Below are 18,927 nucleotides of genomic sequence, written 5' to 3' on the forward strand. Positions count from 1 at the left end.
GTAATCTCCTGTCTCAGTAAGACACCAGGGAACAATAGTAAACAAGGTGAGTGGCAGGCTCCATGGAAGGATTATTTATTTACACAGTGACATGGTGTGTGTCTTCCTGCAGTGATGCCGTAATTTCCTTAACTCCTTCCCTATCACCAGCCTCCCCTGAGGGAGACAGGATGATGTTCTCTGAGGTGTTGGCAGTTCCTCTGAAAGAGAGAGCTTTTAATGAGGTGGTGCAAAGCAAATGGGGCTGCTGCCTATCACACAAACTATCTCTGCAGACACTTCTCCCTCTGAATGTTACATGCTAGAGAACACTGAGAAAATGATACTTACTAACAGAAATGAAAAGAGCCTAATTACAGTGATTTTTAAAGAGAGAGTTAAAGGATGCATGTCAAAAGGGACTGATATATAATTATGATAATATCAGTTGCAACTCCTGTGCTATCTAATTACTTGAAATGGGTGGCATAGTGCAGTTTTTTTGAAAGTGAGCTTCTCTGACAACAAAAGGATATAATCGTATTATGAAATTACAATAAAATTGAAAGAAAAGTAAAATTAATATATTGGTAGGAGTAATAACCAAAGAGGCAGCACTAAATGTGCTGGAAAGATAGAACAAACAGAAACCCACCAACTGTCTCCAACCCCAAATCTGTGCTACACATTTGACTCACACTGTGTCAGAAACTGAGATGCTGCACATGTTGCCTACACTGGCAGTAAAAATCAAGACATATTTACATGACAAGAAAAGAGTTGTAAGAAGTGGAAGAAGAAAGGAGCAAAATGAGGAAATATTTTAAAAAATGGGAAAGAGCATAAACCTAGCAATCACAGTGCTGAACTCTGCTGGAGCTTTGAGTGTCTCCATGCCCTGGCTTTGTTCTGGATCCTCTGAGGTACCCCAAACACCCAGCCTGCTGAGCATGCTGGACCCTGTCAGATTTGGACACTCAGACATCTTCAAGGGATGAGGTTTTTCTATTTTGGTTTCACACTGGCTATATTACACTGATAAATCTGTCCACAATACTTGATATAAATGAAATATTAAAGTTATTACTTGAATTTAGTATGCATTTTGTTCATCATGGATATATTTAAGCTATACAGAACCCACACCTACTATAATATAATGCCATCTGTTGATAAATGACCTGGGCACTGAAAAGCTCTGATTTTTTAAATTCATTAGAAATTAAAATAGTAGCACATTCATATGAAAGCCCACAGATCTGCTGGTAAGTCCATGCTCCTAATTAGGGTGCAGCCTAGAAAAATCAACCATTGTTTGAACAGTGACACCAACAGATTGTAGCTTAATAGTGGTTTCCAGATTTTTGTGGCCATCATGAAGAAACATGGAAAGTTTCATGGATTTTCATGGATACTGCGTTGCCATCAATCTCGTAGTGGAAAATAAGACTGAATAAAATGTTATTCTATTGACTGTCTGCAGGTCATTTATCTCATGAACTGCAGTTTGGATCACTTCCTTAAGCTCTCATCATCTCATTTAATAGCAAAGACACAATCTCATTTATTAGCAAAATTTACATTCCTTTTCTAAAATTTTAAAACAGTAAAAGTATACTGGCAGTTGGCTGGATCCCCTCATTTACTGCATTGGTAAATGGTAAATACTCTTCTCTATGTACAGCAATCTGTTCCCATGAGATGCCACAGAAGTGAAAGGATCTGACCTAACTTCCCCGTCTTTTCAAATTCTGTGTTATAATCTAATCTTGTCCCCTTCTGGTACAAGAACAAAACCACGAAGTACTTTTCTAATGTGTGAATCTTTTCACTGCTAAACTTTTCCTTAAAGAAAAGTGCATGTTTGAAACTCTTCCTCTGAGCTGTTGTCTCACCACCACTTTCCACCGGTCTGTACTGGCCCCTGCAATGGCTGCATGCGGTTTATTCAATAGCACTGAATGGGACTGATGACAATTCTCTGAGCAGGGCCTTCCAAAGTAGCTCTGCTGAAGTTCTTCCCTCATCCTAGTAGATCCCTGGCCTCTGGGGCAGATGTGATGTCACTGTTATATTTTTTGGAAAAATTTCTTTGCTTAGGATTCTTCTCTTAGGAAGCTGAGAAGCTTCAGAGAAAAAGGAAGACAAAGTTATTTCATTTGCTTCTCCTGTGTTTTGCTGCTTTAGAATGTGGTTGGAGATTGTTTATCTAACATGTGAATTGTTTTTACTTAATGACCAATCACGGTCCGGCTGTGTCAGGACTCTGGAAGAGGTAACAAGTTTTTCTTTAGTATCTTGTTAAACCTTCTGTAAGTATCTTTTCTCTATTCATTAGTATAGTTTAGTAGAGCATAATAAACATAATATAATATCATATCATATCATATCATATCATATCATATCATATCATATCATATCATATCATATATCATAAAATATAATAAAATAATAAATTAGCCTTCTAAGAACATGGAGTCAGATTCATCTTTCCTCCCTACAATGCAGGACCCCAAAAATACCACAAAGTGACTGTGTCCTATGCACCGTTCCTTGACCAGATCTGAGGTTCACTGACTTGTCCTCACTGCCCAACTAAATCAATATTTTAAATCTCTGCTGAAGACTGACTTTCGTTCATTTTGATAGCATTCATTTTGAACGTGAAGAAGACAAAGGGAAATCTGAGTTTTTCTAGGTGATCATGGTTTTCACTGAAAAATCTCTCTAATTACAATAAACTCAAGATTTCAGCAACTTGAGAAAGAAGAATAAATCATGTTTCAAATTTGCAATAATTTTATATGTAATTTTTTAAAATTATGATGATTCAGTCTAGGATATGTTAAAAATCGTATTCAGTTTGCAAGGAGCGTGGCTGAAGTGATTAACAGGATTTCCATGCAAGACAGCAAAGGCTTTTTCCAGTGAGGAATTCTACATGGTGGCATAGAAGTGTGAAAAATATGGAAGACTTATGAAACCTGCCATCTTACGAAACAGAAAAAAATCCCAAGCAACACCCAGCAACAAGAAATAAGCCAACAAAAAATCCAGAAGCAGGGCAGCCTCGGCTGCATTTCTGGCATTTGCCAAAGGCTTCCTTACCTTCACTGCAAACTCTGTTTCAGTAGCTTTATGAACACATCTCTTGCACACTGAATAGGAGCCAATTCCTATGTCCTCCTTGATCTCGTATCCATCAGTAAAGTGAATGTTGTTCCCATGTAACTGCTACAGGGAGACAAAAAAACCAAGGTAATCAGGACATGGGTATGTCAAGGCAAGGACTAGCCTGCTCTTGAAGGAGATCCTTGATCTCCCCTCCTTCACAGAGCTCTCTTGTCCTTAGCAGCTTTTCTAAATCCAGTTAAAAAAATCTGAAGCTCTTTAAATAAACAAGTAAATGTGTCTGTTCCCTTTCTACCTTTTTCCAGTCTGTAAGATGGAATTGTCTGTAGAAGTAGTGGCAAAACTGCTGTGATATTCTAAGCTATTTTAGGAATGCAGAAAATCACCATATATTAGAAATTCATAGGAAACGGTGGGCCCAAATCTCCTGACAAACCCACATATCTTGACAATATGAACTGATTTCTAATTACTGAGGAGCAGATAACCTAAAATATTAAGTTTCATAGTTTCACTGTGTTCAAGAGAGATACTCCATATATGGGGAGTGCCTCCAGATCATTGGAGGTCTTGTCTAGAATATGTTTATCTGCAGTTTCTTTGTGAGAGAGAAGTTAATATTTTAAGCCATTCATTCATATGCTCTTTGGAAAATGTCTGGGCAGGCAGACCGGTTCAATGATGAACCCCAAATCTAAGGCTTTGCTGCAAATTCCATCTCAGGACTCAAGAAATGACCAGCACCTCTTAAAATCCTCCAGAATCCTCTCTCTAAAAATATAGCCTTGCCAGCAAAGTCCACACAGAACCTGTTAAATTTTAAGATGTGCATTTGTCAATATTCAATACATTTTTATAAAGCAAATGACAGGAATTTTATATATATATATATATATATATATATGCAACATATATATATATATATGCAACATATATATATATATATGCAACATATATATATATATGCAACATATATATATATAACATTTCTGAGATGTAATGGCTTGGGTAACATTTCACTTACTGTGCCATAAGAGCATCTTTAAGAGTATGACACATTCCACTGTAAATAATAACACAGAGATGAAAACCTATGAAAACCACAGGCAGGGTCTACTCCCTTGAGGCATGTACACTGGTGGCTCTGGGTAGCAGAGGGAGCCTTTTCCTAGTGAGAAGATTGGCTGCATCTTTAAGCAGCCCTGTTCTTTCTCCCTGTTCCCTTCTTCTCTGATGCATCAAACCTTTTGTAGCAATTTACTTCTAGTTTAAAGTACAACTTAATAGATTTTTTTAAGGGGAATGGCAGCAAAGAACTAAGTGCCTGGCATGTTCCCCCATCAAGCAACCTGGTTTAGTTGAGTACATCCAGGCTTTTGTGCAATAGCAACGGGAATACAGTGGCCTCTTACACCCAGGAGCTTGGGCTCTGTGTCTCTGGAAGCCTACAGGAGTAGTTCATCAAATCCCTTTGCCAGCACAGACTGGATCATAGAATCCAAGACAAAACTGTTGGGAAGGAAATGCATTCAGTGAAAAACCAGTATTTCATTACCTGCCCTGCATGCACAACTGGAATCCTGTTTCAGGTATTGAGAAGTACTTTTCATTTTAGTTGTGACAAAGAGCAGTCCCTATTTCCTTTGCAAAGGTGGCGAGGAACGTTTTATACATAAAAGCCTTTGCAAAAAAAATTCTCATTTTCTAACACCTACATGCTGCATGTAAAACACCTCCTTCCTACACCATGTAGTTGTGAAATACCAGTGAGAACATTAGGCAGTTTAAATACACACATACGTATGTGCACATCAGATGTGAAATGAAAACAGCATCAGTACCTGCACAATTGGGTGAACAGTGATTTTGTGCACATCTTGCTGTGCAGGCTCCTGCACCAAGTTAGAGGCAACAAAGCTGAACCCTCTGAAAAGATGATGAGCATTGGCACTTGGAGGAACACCTGGGGAATCTGTAGGAGAAGGAAGAAAATGGCCTCATGAGCTGCACAGAAGAACAGAAAGGAATAGCATGGCAGTACAACAAAGTCACTCCTGACAGTCAATAGCAGATCTGATAAACTGGCACACACAGGGGAATATAATTCATCTCCATGTCGAGGCTTAGGTGTGCCTACTCCATTCCTCTCCTCTGGGTTTGAACAGTGCAGGGATATTGTTTGCAAGGATGTCTCCTCTTGTATACAGGATTTTTTCACAGGGCATTCTTAGGCAAAGTACTGCCTGTGCCAAGAGTGCACAGAGAGAGAGAAGGCACAGGGCAGAGAGGCTTGGTGAGAGACAGGAGACTCAGGGCAGGGCACCTTGCAGGGCTTATCAGAGGTTCTCCAGGGAGTGGAAAAAAGCTACAGGCTGCTTTATCTGTCCTTTGCAGCACAACTTTACTACAGCAATTACAAAGAATGAAGTGGCAAATTGTGTGGGTCGGGAGAATATAGAGAATGCATGAAACCAGTGGAAAAGCACAATACTCCAGTAGTGGCCTAATAGGAATCTTCTGGAGCAGCTTTAGGAGCTGGGACCTACTCCAGGGAAGACAGAGTTGACTTATCCTCAGGTGGAAAAAACAAAAAGGGTTGTTTTAACTAATCTTCATGGAGATTTTATCTCCATCTTTCCCCTGACATAGCAAAAGGAGGTAAGGAATGGCTAAAGTTCAAAAAATCCTGAATTAGAAATTCTACCTTTGGAAGGCAATAACCTCAGAGCAGTTCTTCGTACCTGCGCCACTGCTCAGTGAGAGAAGCAGCATGACAAAGCAAGTAGAGCTGTGCTTCAATCAAAATTCTGAAAAGCTTTAAAGAGATGTTTCTTCCCAATGTATATTTTATCCTGGGTATTTTCCTCAGCAAGAAGAATCACTTTGTAAACCATCCCTTGGCAACAGGCTGAGTATTATAAAACCTATATTACTAAAATTTGGTAACATTTTATTTGGTTTTTTGGGTGGCTTGTGAGTTTTTTTTTTTCTCTTTCTCCCTTCACATTTCCTCCAATGTACCATGTGATTTACAGACAGAGTTAAAATTTCTTTAGAAAGCTATTTCCTTGTAGTAAAGTGTGTAAATACCCAGTTATCTAAAGAAAATACATCCCCACTGAGCTTTATATCTGACTCACCTGCCTGACGCCCTGAAAATATGTAAGAATGTCTACTTCTTAGCGTGCACACATCCTGTATAAATCTACTGGTCAAATGAATAGAGGAACTGAAGTCAGAATTTGATAAAAGCAATATATATCTATTTGGGAATAAACAAAACGGAGACTTCAGCTAATTCCATTTCTCATCAGAAAGCTGCCTCAGCTTTGACAGGAGTCAGGAGTCAGTGTGCTATTATTGCACAGCAAGCAGAGTTCAGATGGAGAAGATTGTCTTTTGGGAAAATGACGTGGGTTTTTTGTTTATCTCAGTGTTTTTGATGGGCACTCTCCTTGCAAACACATGCATGAATCACACCAGACCTCTTGCATCACTGGATACTTCCTACCGTGGCAAATCTATAACAGGAATTTTTACACAAGGGATTAATTAAGAGGAAAGAATGTTTGTTTAAAAAAATGAATGACAATAATTCACATCTGAACACTTCTGAACCTCAGAAAAGCTGTGATCCAGCTCTAAAACTAAAGTGGTAGGTCAGCTCTGTTTAAAAAAACTCTTTCTTCATAATTCACTGCCAATTGCTTCAGCAAATACTGCAGAAGAACTGTTGTTGATTTGCTGTTCACTATCAAATATTCATCACCAACAACTGATTTTCCCATTAAAACATTTCTGCTAAGTGCAAAATTATTAATAAATCATGTTAATTAACTGATAGCTCAGAAACCGAAATCATTTTTCTAGGCCTTATAAATCACAATAATTTCATATATCTGAATTAGATCCACTCAAAAGCACCAATCTTATCTAATGGTTATCTTTCTTCCTGTGAAAAGTAATAATGATTTGTTCCACTATAGCACCTATGTTTAAGGGTTTTCGAAGGCTTCATAACTCCTAAGTTATTTCATTCATCATGTTATACTGGGGTTAGCAAACATCTAATTTGCAAAGGAGGGTATTTAGATATTTCAGGTGAAATTTTAAATACTTTTTTCAGCAGTAAAGCCAGTCTAAAACATCCCTGCTGGTTGCAGCCTGCTGTCCCATCAATTACAACAGTATAAACATTTGTGGATTGAAGTCTAAGTTGGGTCACAAGAATGATCTTGGTTTGATCCTTGTTCAAATCACCATTTCTAACCTAGACTGCTTCAGCCTCCAGCTGCCTGCAAGGAGCTGAGTCACCACAAATGAGATGTGGGGCCACCGTGGTGAATTTCGGAAGCAAATGGCCAAAAAAAGCAACTCCAACTTGGACGAATCTCTGAGAAAAAGTGATGTGAAACTATACCCACATAAATGAGCTGTCTGTGCCAGAAACCACACCTTTGGCACACTTAGATCTGAAGTCAAGAATCCACAGAATGTGGTTTCAACCTCCAGGGTAAAGGAAGTTTCTAAGGTACAGCAAATCACTGGACTGACAAGATTTACTGTATCCAAAACTTTGACATAAACCTGCTTTCAGACAGGAGAACTCATTCATAAAGACAGTGTAAAATAGTGATTGACAGCTTCATTAAAACACAACTGCATGATCATGAAGCAGGAATTATTACAATGCTTTCTCTCTGAGCATGTTCTCAGTAACAGGGTTAGTTTGTTAGTTTTATTTTGTCCTGATAGACAAAATAATAAAAAAAAAAGGTTATTGCTCTATTCCATTGGCAATGTGAGCCAGTATTAAACACATTTGTGATACTCTTCCCAATTTGTTTGACCCAACCAGTCAACAGTCAGGGGCTGCAAAATATTCTGCCAGTCTGCCAGGGCATTTCCATCATTCTGAAAGTGTAAATGGATTCACAATTCCAATTACACCTATTTTGAAATGTTTGATTCTCAAGCCACTATCCATGGTAGCCCAAAGCAGAATTGAGGCCAGCCATCTCCCCACCCCTGCCACCACCCCAAAACAAACCTTTCAAGTCAGTGTCTTGTAGGAAATAACAAATAACCAATTTAATTAGGCAACAGTAGTAACATGTAGAGTGTAAAATATAGCCCAGGCATCAGTAAAAGCAATGAAGTGTGAACTTCCAAAGCAATCCAAACTTTTAATGCTTCTTTGCACATCAGTGAAACTTCCCATGGCAGCACCAAAGCACACATCCCTGAAGAAAAGACTAACTTGCAGTCTCCAATATTTCAGAGAAATTAGTGCTTCTGAAATCTAAATTACAGCTAAAATCAGATGTGTGAAATGTCTGGAAACCAAAGATCATGTTTCTATGCAGTGGAATAGGAATATCAGAACATGACTAACATATACTGGAGACAGGTGGATGTTCCAGTTGAAAAAACAAGAATGTAATATTTTTATAGTTCGTAAAAGTTCAGCACATCCTTGGGAAAAAAAAAAAAAGGAACTGACTGAGGAAAGATTCGGAGTAGATACCCTTATTTCAAACCCCATGAAAGGAAATCTGAGCCAGGCTTTGAATAGAAGTTTGAGCTAGTTTTAAGAAAAAATGGTGCAGGTCATGATAAGCCTGAACAAAAACTGCAGGAAACCTCAGCTCTGATTCTCATGTTACAATGTAGGTATTTTCATAATGAAAGCTCAGATCTTTCCCTCTCACTGCAACAGTTCTGGGGCAATTTGAGGATTGAAGCTTGAGACGATATACTTTTTTATTACCATGATACTATGTGACATTTACAGCGCTTACCAGCTTCAAAGTGTTTTATAAACAACAACTAATTCAATTTTTACACTTTAGAAAGTATAAACAGGTACTTCTTTACACAGATACATCAGAGGCAGAAATGTAACGTAACTTATTCATGTCTAGCAGCAGGCACCATTATAAGTGGGATTACCACTCTGACATTATTGATGTTCTTGCTTTCCACTTAAAATAGTGGAAAGATTGAATTTTATGCAACAGTCACCCTCATATATACAGTGTACAAAGCATGGTATTTCTGTTAGGAAATAGAAGTTACAGGAACAACATTCTATCTGCAAGCATTTCCTAAACATAGTGGGCCAAATTTCCTGTTGGCATAACTCTGCTGACCTGAGAATTTGATGATTCTTCATTTCTTTTAACCACACATTAACTTCCAATAGTCCACAGTCTGTGAGATGTCATAATTATATAAAACATCTATGCAATACATAATTACATACTAACTTGCAGAGATACAAAGTTCTTTGAAGCCAAGGTAATTTAAAACAGTTAAATTCAGCTAGTGTAAGCAAAAATGAGTAATAAAATAGCAAAACAATAGTTATTTTTTCCTTTAAAAATGTGAAATCTGTTCTTCCTGAAGACAAATTAATAAGAAGCTGGTGAAATACTTATGAGCTTTTTTTTGGTGGAAAAGCAAAACCAGTCATTGCTTCCTGCTGGATATGGCAAAACTCTGTAATGCCACAGGTGATCAGACTTTTAGACTGTGTTGGACTAGAGAGGGGAAAGGAAGAATGAATTTACTAACTGAAAAGATATATTACCCATGTGCCACCTTACTAACCTGTAGGGGTCCGAGATGTGAACTCTGGATCAAAATGAAAGGTGTCTTCTGGCCGCCCCACTGCGGGCTTGAAAGGCGGCTTGATTTCTTTTCTGTACAGTTTCTACAAGGAGAAAAACAGATCACAATCAGCATCGTTGTGTACACTCTCAGCATTCTTTAGGGTGTCCTCTCCCAGCTCCATGCTATCCTTGCTGGACTGACAGACAAGGATGACCAAGCTGTGGTTCTGGCTCTTGCTTTAACATTCGGCTTAAAATCTGAGCCCCGGATGGTCCCTGCACATTTTAGCTGCTGGAATCCTGAATATAAACACAAATGTTCCTGGCAAAAATTTAGCCCATAGGCTGGAACAGTACTTCAAGCTGGGGCATCTGGAAATTCACTGGTCTAAAGGCAGGACTGGAATGCGCAGTGGTAAGACCAGGACGCAGGGTAACTTCAGCAGTGCTGCAATGGCAACCAGCACAAAGAATTGCTAGGAAGCCATGACTGCTATAGAATTTGCTATTTGTCAAGAACCAGCAATGTGTTTAAAGTGCTGCAAGACTGAGCTGAGCAACAGGCTTGGCTGCCTGGTCCTTACAACCTAAACAAGAGACTTGTTCTTTTAGCATATCTGGTAAAAGGGAAGGGGGTTTACAGCTGATGATTACATGAAATTCTCATCAAAAATGCTAGGGAGAAAGCACTGTGGATGGGTGGGCAATCACACTGAAGCTCTACATATGGCTTGAAGCGAGGAACAAAACAAAAAACATAAGACAGGAAGGTATATAACAAGTAAGTACTGCTAGTTGTTCAAGTTTCTGCTGCTGACTGAGGAGTCATGTAGGGGATCACCTAGGTAACAGGCACCACAAGTTCATCCTAATACATCCTGCCTTTGTTATGGGGGACTTTGTGGCCTTTCTACTCATTCTCAGAGATCTTTAAGAAATTGCTACCCCGTGCTCCATTGCAAGCATTCATATACACACAGACATGCACACCGAGTTGAGGATGTCTGGATCTGATCCAAAGCTTGTAGAGGTTAATGGAAAGAACCCTATTGATTTGAGCCATCTTTGCATTGTCTGTGTCTGAAATGGCCCAAACCAAACCTCATGCTGATGGCAGCATGGGGAACAGAGCTCCAGCTTGACTCCCTGCCCCATGTTGCAGTCCCTAGACTGCATCTCCTTTCTAGCAATGCTTTTGTTCTCAGGTTTCAAAGGGCTGAATTAGTTGCCACAGACAGTTCCCCATAGTTAACATGTCCGAGCATAAATACAACATTTAAAGCAAACTTTCAATAAGAACTGGAGAGTACAACTTTATGACTGTTTGCAATATGCATTTTTAGGTTAGCTCTTAAAACAACTTCCTAATGAGCTGATTTTTCAAAATGTTTAATGGACTTTTCTAAATGCTTTTCCAGCTCCCTGCGAGCAGGAAGATTCTTTTTAACTGTGTGTTTTCTGGGGAATTAACTTCTTTAATACAAAGCATGTGGTCAAATCTAAGATATATACCCATCACCATAGCTTGAATTTGATTTTGCATAAAGGGTCATGATTTTGCATAAATAAAGGTTCTTGAAGGAGAACATTCTGTAGCATAGTATTAGCCTTAACATAAAGGATGTATTTGTGGTTGAGTTATGATTCCTTGGGAAAGCGAAACAGTGAGGTTGAAAATGACTCCGCAATAATTAATGGCCATTTCACCATAAGAAGTTCCTGCTTGCGTAAAACTTCTCCATCTCTTCGGAGAGGAAAGGAGATGAATAACTGCTGTGAGCCACAATGGAAAGCCAGTCTTCCAAATAATTAAAAGCCAATTGCAATCTTACGCAGGAAGTGTCACTCATCAGCTGAACAGTATCAACCTAGTAATTAACATACATCTTTTTCTGCTTGCACAGAACTTTACAAGAGAACTCAGCACCTACTGAAGGTTTTTCTGTTGCTAGGATTTCACCTTGAGAAAGCTATTTGCTTCCCAGCTCCCCTTTATTTGTCTTAATTCACAACTGCAGAAAGCAGTATGGTCACATGCACATGCTTCCTCACGGAATTAACTGCACAGCTCATCCTGTGAGGTCCAAAAATTGGAAAATGTTTCAGAGCTGTACATCACTCAGGAATTGTACTCTCTTTTCATTATCATAACCATATTCTCTCTGGCCTCTTAATTCCTTCCCCCATCTGTAGTTTCTTAAGTGCTGCTGGAGCTACATTTGTATTTTGAATCCCTAACCCACATCCTCCACTCCTAGGGAAGGATTTAAGATTCATTGTGAGTCACACACCATCAAAAGATTTATAATTACAAATTTGCTTTCTGGGAGGGGATGGGAACAAAGAAGTTGCCTGTGTGAGTGAAAGGCACTCCCCTTGAGCACAACCCTGATGACTCCCTTTTCCATTTTCTTATCCACTTGTGGTAAAAATTAGACAACAGAACAGCAAAAGGTAAGCTGCCTAAAACAATTTTTCCCCCAGGCTCTTGCATAGGGTAACTAAAGGAAATCACTGGGGACCAGGAAAAACAGAGTAGCATCATCTATGGACTTCTCCATCCCACACTGGCTCCAGTTCTCTGAGCGAGCCACCCAAGCCAAATTCCTAAACCACAGAGCAGCCCAAAACAATTATACACAAAGGCTGCTGCAGGCAGAGCACCTCTTCCTTAAAAAGCCTGCATCCTGTAGACTGCAGAACTCAATGTGGCACAAGCTGATCTAAAGAAATAGTAAGAATCATAGCCATTGCTTTGTATACACACAGGGAGAGAATCTCCTGGAGGATTTGAGATCCTTCTGGATGTTTCAAGAATATTTCTAATTTTAGGAAATATATGAATATATTATCTCTTACCACGGTCCCCAAATTATTCAGGGATGATGTATCTTGACCATGATCTCTTCTGGCAGAAACCAACCAGAGTGGGAAATGACAGCAAGCTGAATTTCAAATCTTGCCTTCAATCATTTCTTCAGGCTATCCATAACTTCTGGTGAAGTTAGGGCAGTTATGTACCTTCTAAGTCATGGTAATCCTAGTACTGTGTGCAAAAGTTACGTAAGTTCCATCATCTGTTTAAATGGGAACAGGGTCCCAGTTTTCCTGATTTAAATTCCAGTTTTGATATCCAAATCTTTCTTTTGGGGCATCTTATTAGGCAATTTTTCTTTGGGGCATCTTATTATTATTGTTCCTATTAAAAATAGATTTTGGATATCATAGTGATAACTGGAGCATTTAAATTTCAGGCTGAAATTATACATTATACATTACATGTTTGTTGTCTTGCACAGGTATAAGAAGCTGAGGATTTTTTTTCCTTCCACATTGTTCCCACATCCATAAAGGAGAATTGCACTCCTTAGCCCTTAATGTTTTAATGAGAATACTATTTATTTCTCTTTCACAGTAAAGAATAAGGTCCCACATTCCATCACCAATTTTTTTTTAAACTGGTCACAGTTTGAACTGCACTGACTCAGCACAGAAAAATGTGACTGACAGGTATGAAGAATCACTGTATAACACAGAGAGTTGTGGAATCCAGAGGCTGTGCTGAGGGAGTGCATAATCCACAGAACAGAGCAGATGGACTCCATGAAAACACTGATTTAGATATTCACACCTGGATACATATCCATGCTCCTGACTACTTAGCAACCCCTAACGTCCTCCTGAGACTTTCAAAATAAGCACCTATGAATTAACTGGAAAGCATTTCTATAGCAGTTTAAGAAACTACAAGCTTCTACTGACTTTCCTTCTGATTTCAGACAAAAACGCTTTTATTTGAAATAACTAATTTTCATCCAGGTGCAACTGACCTTTTCTAAAAATATGCTGCCACATGCCCAGTATGATTTTCATCTGAACACCTCCTCAGCTGGAACTTAAGTAATACACAAGAGAGATTAGCAATAAAATGCTGCAACACTGTGTTTCCTTCTCTTCTTATTTATAAGTAGTTAATTTTTCATCATCTTTAAAAAAACACACTCCTAAAAACCCCAGAGATGTAAATGCTCTGTACATGTGCCTGACAAATATCAAGAAAAAGAAAACGGTTTAATTTCATTAAAAACTATTTCGTCATTTCCTCAGCTGAGTTTCTTTGATGAAGAATTGAATTATTCCTTAGACACCTTCTAGAAATAGAAAGATGCTACCCTCCACAGTGGTGCACTTGTAGCGTGAGAACAAACTCCCTTGATACATATACCTGTCATGGCAAATCCAATAAGCAGACAAAAGGATGAACTACATTCTGAAATTCTTGTCCTCTCCTAGATAAATGACTCAGTGTTATTGCCTGCAAATGACAGAAAAGCTAGCAGAATTCAGACCCCAGGATTAATTTTTTGCTGTTGGTAAAATTGGCAATTAAATAATTCACAGTTTCAGTTCAGTTTGATCTCTGATTAATATTAAAGGAGCAAGAACTGGAATCCACTTTCTTCCCACTCCTTTCCTCACTTGTATTTGCCAGATCATTTTCAAGCATGTCATTTGCTCTAGTTCCAATTTAGTCTGTCATCCAAACAAAAACTACTGTTTATAGCCCACTCCTCCAACAGGAGTCTGCAAAAAGGGATTTCATCTTTCATTTTCAATGAAAAGCCAGAAATTCATTATGCATGACCTGGAAAGAAGAAACAGTAGTAAAAAAATCAGTAAGCAGACTATGCTTTCTCAGAGCCAATGACTTAAATTATTTGAGGTCAACTTGTTTTGGGTCTGCTTGTCTTAAGAAGAAAATGAGGTGTAAGGTTAATAAGCAGGTAAAACTGTCAAGGAGCTGGACATCTAATCTCTCTCCTGAGCATCCCAGCCTTGATCATGAAAGACAGTCCATTCATTTAACAACACATCTATTGAATTTACATCAGGGTGCCTGCTAAATGCCTCAGAGCAGCAAGACTGATATTTGCAGAAACCTCCAGCTATTCTTCACTCTGGAAAGTGGGAACTTAGGGCTTTGTTACAGGGTAACAAGCTGTAAAAATGTGAGTCTTAGAAAGTCTCATGCCACCATTTAAGTCTGGGCAAAAAAACTCTTGCGTCAGATTGTCCACAGCTCATTCAGTGCAGAAGTTAGCCAGAAGTTAAACCTAAGGTGGCTGGCAATTTTGCTGAAGGATGGAACCCTGGAACATGGGAACGGCTTCTGGGAAAGGCCAGGAGGAGGAGGGTTCCCTGGCCACATGGATGTTTTCCAGGATTGCCCTTGGTGCCTGTGCATGCAGTGGTCACATGGCACCAGCAGCATGTGCAGCATGGTGACAGGGGCTGTTCCTGCACTGTGTGTGCCATTGCCACTGGGTGTTCATCCAAACCAGACATTGTATCTGGTTATGTCTGTTTGAAGACAGTAAAAAATGGGAAATGACTGCCCCAACAGGTAAACACTTCAGGGACAGAGAAAATAAGCAGCTCCAATCCAAACCCCAAGGGAACAGCTCTGAAAATACTGTGAAAGGAAAGCCTGAGTCACTAGTATCACATATGACTTAAAAGGAAAAAGCTAACTCACTTGTGTTTTGAATTTCTCTTTTAAATTAGATGATGCAACTTAGTGCTTTGTTCCTGGTTATCATGTTGCTGCTCTTGTAGGAAAAATCATTCCTAAAAGTAAACCTGTTTCACATTGCATTTCTAGGAGACACTGACCTGTTCTTACCCTTCATGATAAGGGGGCTTTTGGTGGAGGATTGTTTTAATACAGTTGCTGAAATTTTCTGTGCTGTCAGTCACAGCAGTCCTGTCTATCATAGCTGCTAAGGTAGCACAGAAGTTCTCCAAAAGAGCTTGCCTCTTGTTCTCTGAGGTCTTTATATTGCCAAGGCATAAAATAAATCACCATTTCTGTTCCATCTCAACAATGCTGTTTGCTGACTGTCTGCAAAGTGATGTGGGAGATTCTGTATACATTATGGGAGAACAAAATGAGGGCACCAGGACTCTTCTCCTCCAGCTGTACAGAGATCAGTGCTATAGACAGAAACATCTATGTCTGATCCATTTCGATTCTGTGATCCTGTTCTGTTTCTGCTCATGGAGAACATGTTAACAACTGGTTGGATGATTACTGAGTCAAAGTTCTGGCTTCAGTGCAGGGCCGGGCTCACACTGCTCAGAAATACATACAGTACTGCAGCTGCTGGAACATGATAAGCCTCCCAAGGTCTCCTTGAGTGATTGCAAAATTAGAATAAAATGAGGAAATATATTAAAAAGATGATAGCTGATCGGTGTAATACTGATCTGTCTCTGAGAGAGTGCAATAAGCACTAATTATGTTGGATTAAAATGGATTTTAACAGCTATATTTCATAGCAGAGTTAGAGGCCTGGATAACACATCAAAAGGCAATTAAATCCACCTTCCTCTCTAGCCCCAAGGCATGTTCAAGCATACCTATCTTCTTCGTGGTAGATATTTTCCTGTCCATGAGACCTTTATCAAATGATGGAGGACAGTACAGTTTCCTTAGGACAGGCATGAAATTGTTCCCTAAAGAACAGAGCTTGAAACAATCACCAATTATCATGACAGAAGGTGGTCTTGAGTATTCTCATGGGACAAAGCTGACTTTTCAGAAAACCTCTCCAAGATGCAGAGCCTCATTTATTTATGATGAGTTAGTGAGCTGCTCCCCTAGCAAATACATAAGAAAAACCCTCTCACTGTTACAGTGCCTCTTAGTACATCAAGACGTAGTTATCTGACCTGTATTTTGATTGCAAAGCTGAGGACTGCAAAGATATTGGGGGAATATAGAAAATAATATTATTGATATGGACATTAATATTAGCATTTAATAATTATCATCATCATCAACAACCCAAGTCTTTGGACTCTCTATTTTTAAAATTTTCCCTTACTGTTTTTGTAAATGTAAAGTCTTCATACAGAATCTCATGATTAGTAAGAAGCAGAAAAGGAAAGACACACAGACTTCACAGCATATTTAATGGCTCTAGAAGTCAGCTGGACTATAGAGGAAAGTCTCAAAACCCACCTTCATTAATTATGTTCTAGTATGTTTATGAGTCATGACAACTTTTCAACATGCAACCCAAATTAGATTTTTCCTAATGCGTTTTTTGAAAATAAACGGGTTTGTGGGCCTTTCAAAGGCTACCTGGGCACCACAAAATGTTCTCTCACAGAGAAATTAGCTTTACCCCAAAGTCCTGGGCAGCAGTTTGAGAATGGCTCTGTCAAACAGATTCACACAGTTTTACCAGAATTTCTGGTAAGAAGTGCATCAGTGCTACCTGTTGTACTAGCACTTGTGAGTGAATGCATTAAATACTGAAGAGACGCAGTAATACCATAACACAGTAAGATAGAATTAAACTAGAAAATGCTAGGGGATGTGGCAAACAGCAGCTCTGGTGCACTGGCAGATGTCCAGATCAAGAATGAAAAATGTTTGCCTTCAGGTTTGTCTAAAAATAAGTTAATTTGAACAATTATGACGTTCAAAATGTGAGATTTAACCTCTTAAGAGTCTAAATCAAATACTCAGATAATCTGCGCCACCACCTTTATGAGCTGTAGCTGACAGCAATAAAATAAATCCTTGTTTACCTTTCTGTTAATCATATCTGACATGTCTTACTTGAATCATGTTTAATTTGATCAACTCTTCCAATTTTGAGTACTGGTGCCAACATGCATGCAAGAGAGACAGAGGCACCCACTGAAATGGTTCTAACTCCTCTGTGTTAGGCTCTCTATGATACAGAGAGTAATCCTTTTCCTAAGCATGGCAGTTTGTCTTCAAAAAATGTAGCCAAAAATAAAACAATGCTGCTGCACTTACATTCCAGTCTATAGTAACAAAGAAAGGGTGACGCTTAATTTCTTCCACTCCATCAAATCCAGCACCTGAGAAGAGAATGAAAGAATCAAAATTAAGTCATGCTTATAAGAGAGCTGCATGATGTCTCTTCTTCACTCTCCCTCCCCATCCCCACTTTTCTTCTGACAAAGTGAGAGTCTCCATCGAAACAGTTCTAGTCAAGAAACTCTGAATGGTGCAAGTGCCATCACAGTATAAAGTGCCATAGATACAGACAAGGGCACTTCATTAATGAGACTCTGATTCCAAGGGTCTTTTACTTTTCTCTAATTGAGGCTTTGGGTGAGACATGGGATTTTAGCCACAGCAGAGTGCCTGCATCAGCACGGTCAGGAAAGGCCCCAGGGTATTCCGACACTCTGGCAAGGCTCCACCTAAAGCGGCAGCTTTTCTATCCACACTGACTTTCAAATCTTTACTAGCTACTGTTCTCCACTGGCACAGAAAGCTGCACCACAAGCAAGTATAGACTTAAAATGCCAAAAGGCTCCAAAATTATTTGAGGTAAGCCACGGTTTTAGGTTCCCCCTCTTCACAATACCAAAAAGTACCAAAATCACCACTCTCAGTGCTACATTTCCTTCACTATTAAATTTCTGTTACATTACTGTAGAAAATTTTGGGAAAGTCTTCTGAGATCTGGTAATGAATCTAATTCCTTCATTACTTTTGCCTTATGTTTTCACTGAATATTGACTTTTTTATTTCTTTGGATCAATTTATTTGCTTCAGTGGTGTCACAGAACCAAACCGGTACTCAATAATAATTAAAAGAACTGTCAGAGAGGATTTAGAATGCCATCTTTGGGGATTTGACCTTATTATTAGCACATTTTATTTTAATTTCAAGGAGAATTAAACTCTGGAAGCAAAGGCTTTGCACTGCAATTGTGGAATCAGTTCCTGAAGGATACCCAGCCTACTTCTTCTCAAGCATGCTGAGCAACTTTGATTACCAAAAGGATTTGGGATTCCTAAGCGCCTTGCAAGGGGCACTCAGCACCTCAGAGGACTCAGCTTTTTATACATGCAATATTTGTACTTTGGGAGGATCAACATAACAAGCAGCTTTACAAAGGCCTTGTCAACTGAAGCTTTGGTAAAATGTGATGTCTGCTCTCCTTGTGTACAAGACTGTTATCAATGTTTGTCAAAATGCAATGATCAGGAACTGCTCCCTACAACCTGCTTAACATTCACTGATGAGTGGATACGGGAACACTTTGTAAACACAACATGCAGGATTGCCTGTCAGGCCTGCTGGAAAACAGTGAAGAGGGATGATCTCCTGATTGATTCCCCATCCCAGTAATCTTTCAGTACAGGCAA

The 18,927-nt window shown here is 39.1% G+C and overlaps 1 protein-coding gene across 1 annotated transcript in view; it reads right to left on the reverse strand.

Annotated features, from left to right (window-relative positions):
* RPS6KA2 (ribosomal protein S6 kinase A2) overlaps nt 1-18,927 on the reverse strand; it is a 155,323-nt gene that overhangs the window by 23,521 nt on the left and 112,875 nt on the right. Inside the window, exons 11-14 of the mRNA XM_005416274.2 lie at nt 17,560-17,624; nt 9,724-9,826; nt 4,953-5,083; nt 3,088-3,213 (exon numbers count right to left, since the gene is read on the reverse strand). Of these exons, the coding sequence (XP_005416331.1) occupies nt 3,088-3,213; nt 4,953-5,083; nt 9,724-9,826; nt 17,560-17,624 (425 nt within the window). The remainder of the gene's footprint in view (nt 1-3,087; nt 3,214-4,952; nt 5,084-9,723; nt 9,827-17,559; nt 17,625-18,927) is intronic.

Source organism: Geospiza fortis, unplaced genomic scaffold (genome assembly GCF_000277835.1).
Source record: "Geospiza fortis unplaced genomic scaffold, GeoFor_1.0 scaffold41, whole genome shotgun sequence".
Lineage (NCBI taxonomy): Eukaryota > Metazoa > Chordata > Aves > Passeriformes > Thraupidae > Geospiza > Geospiza fortis.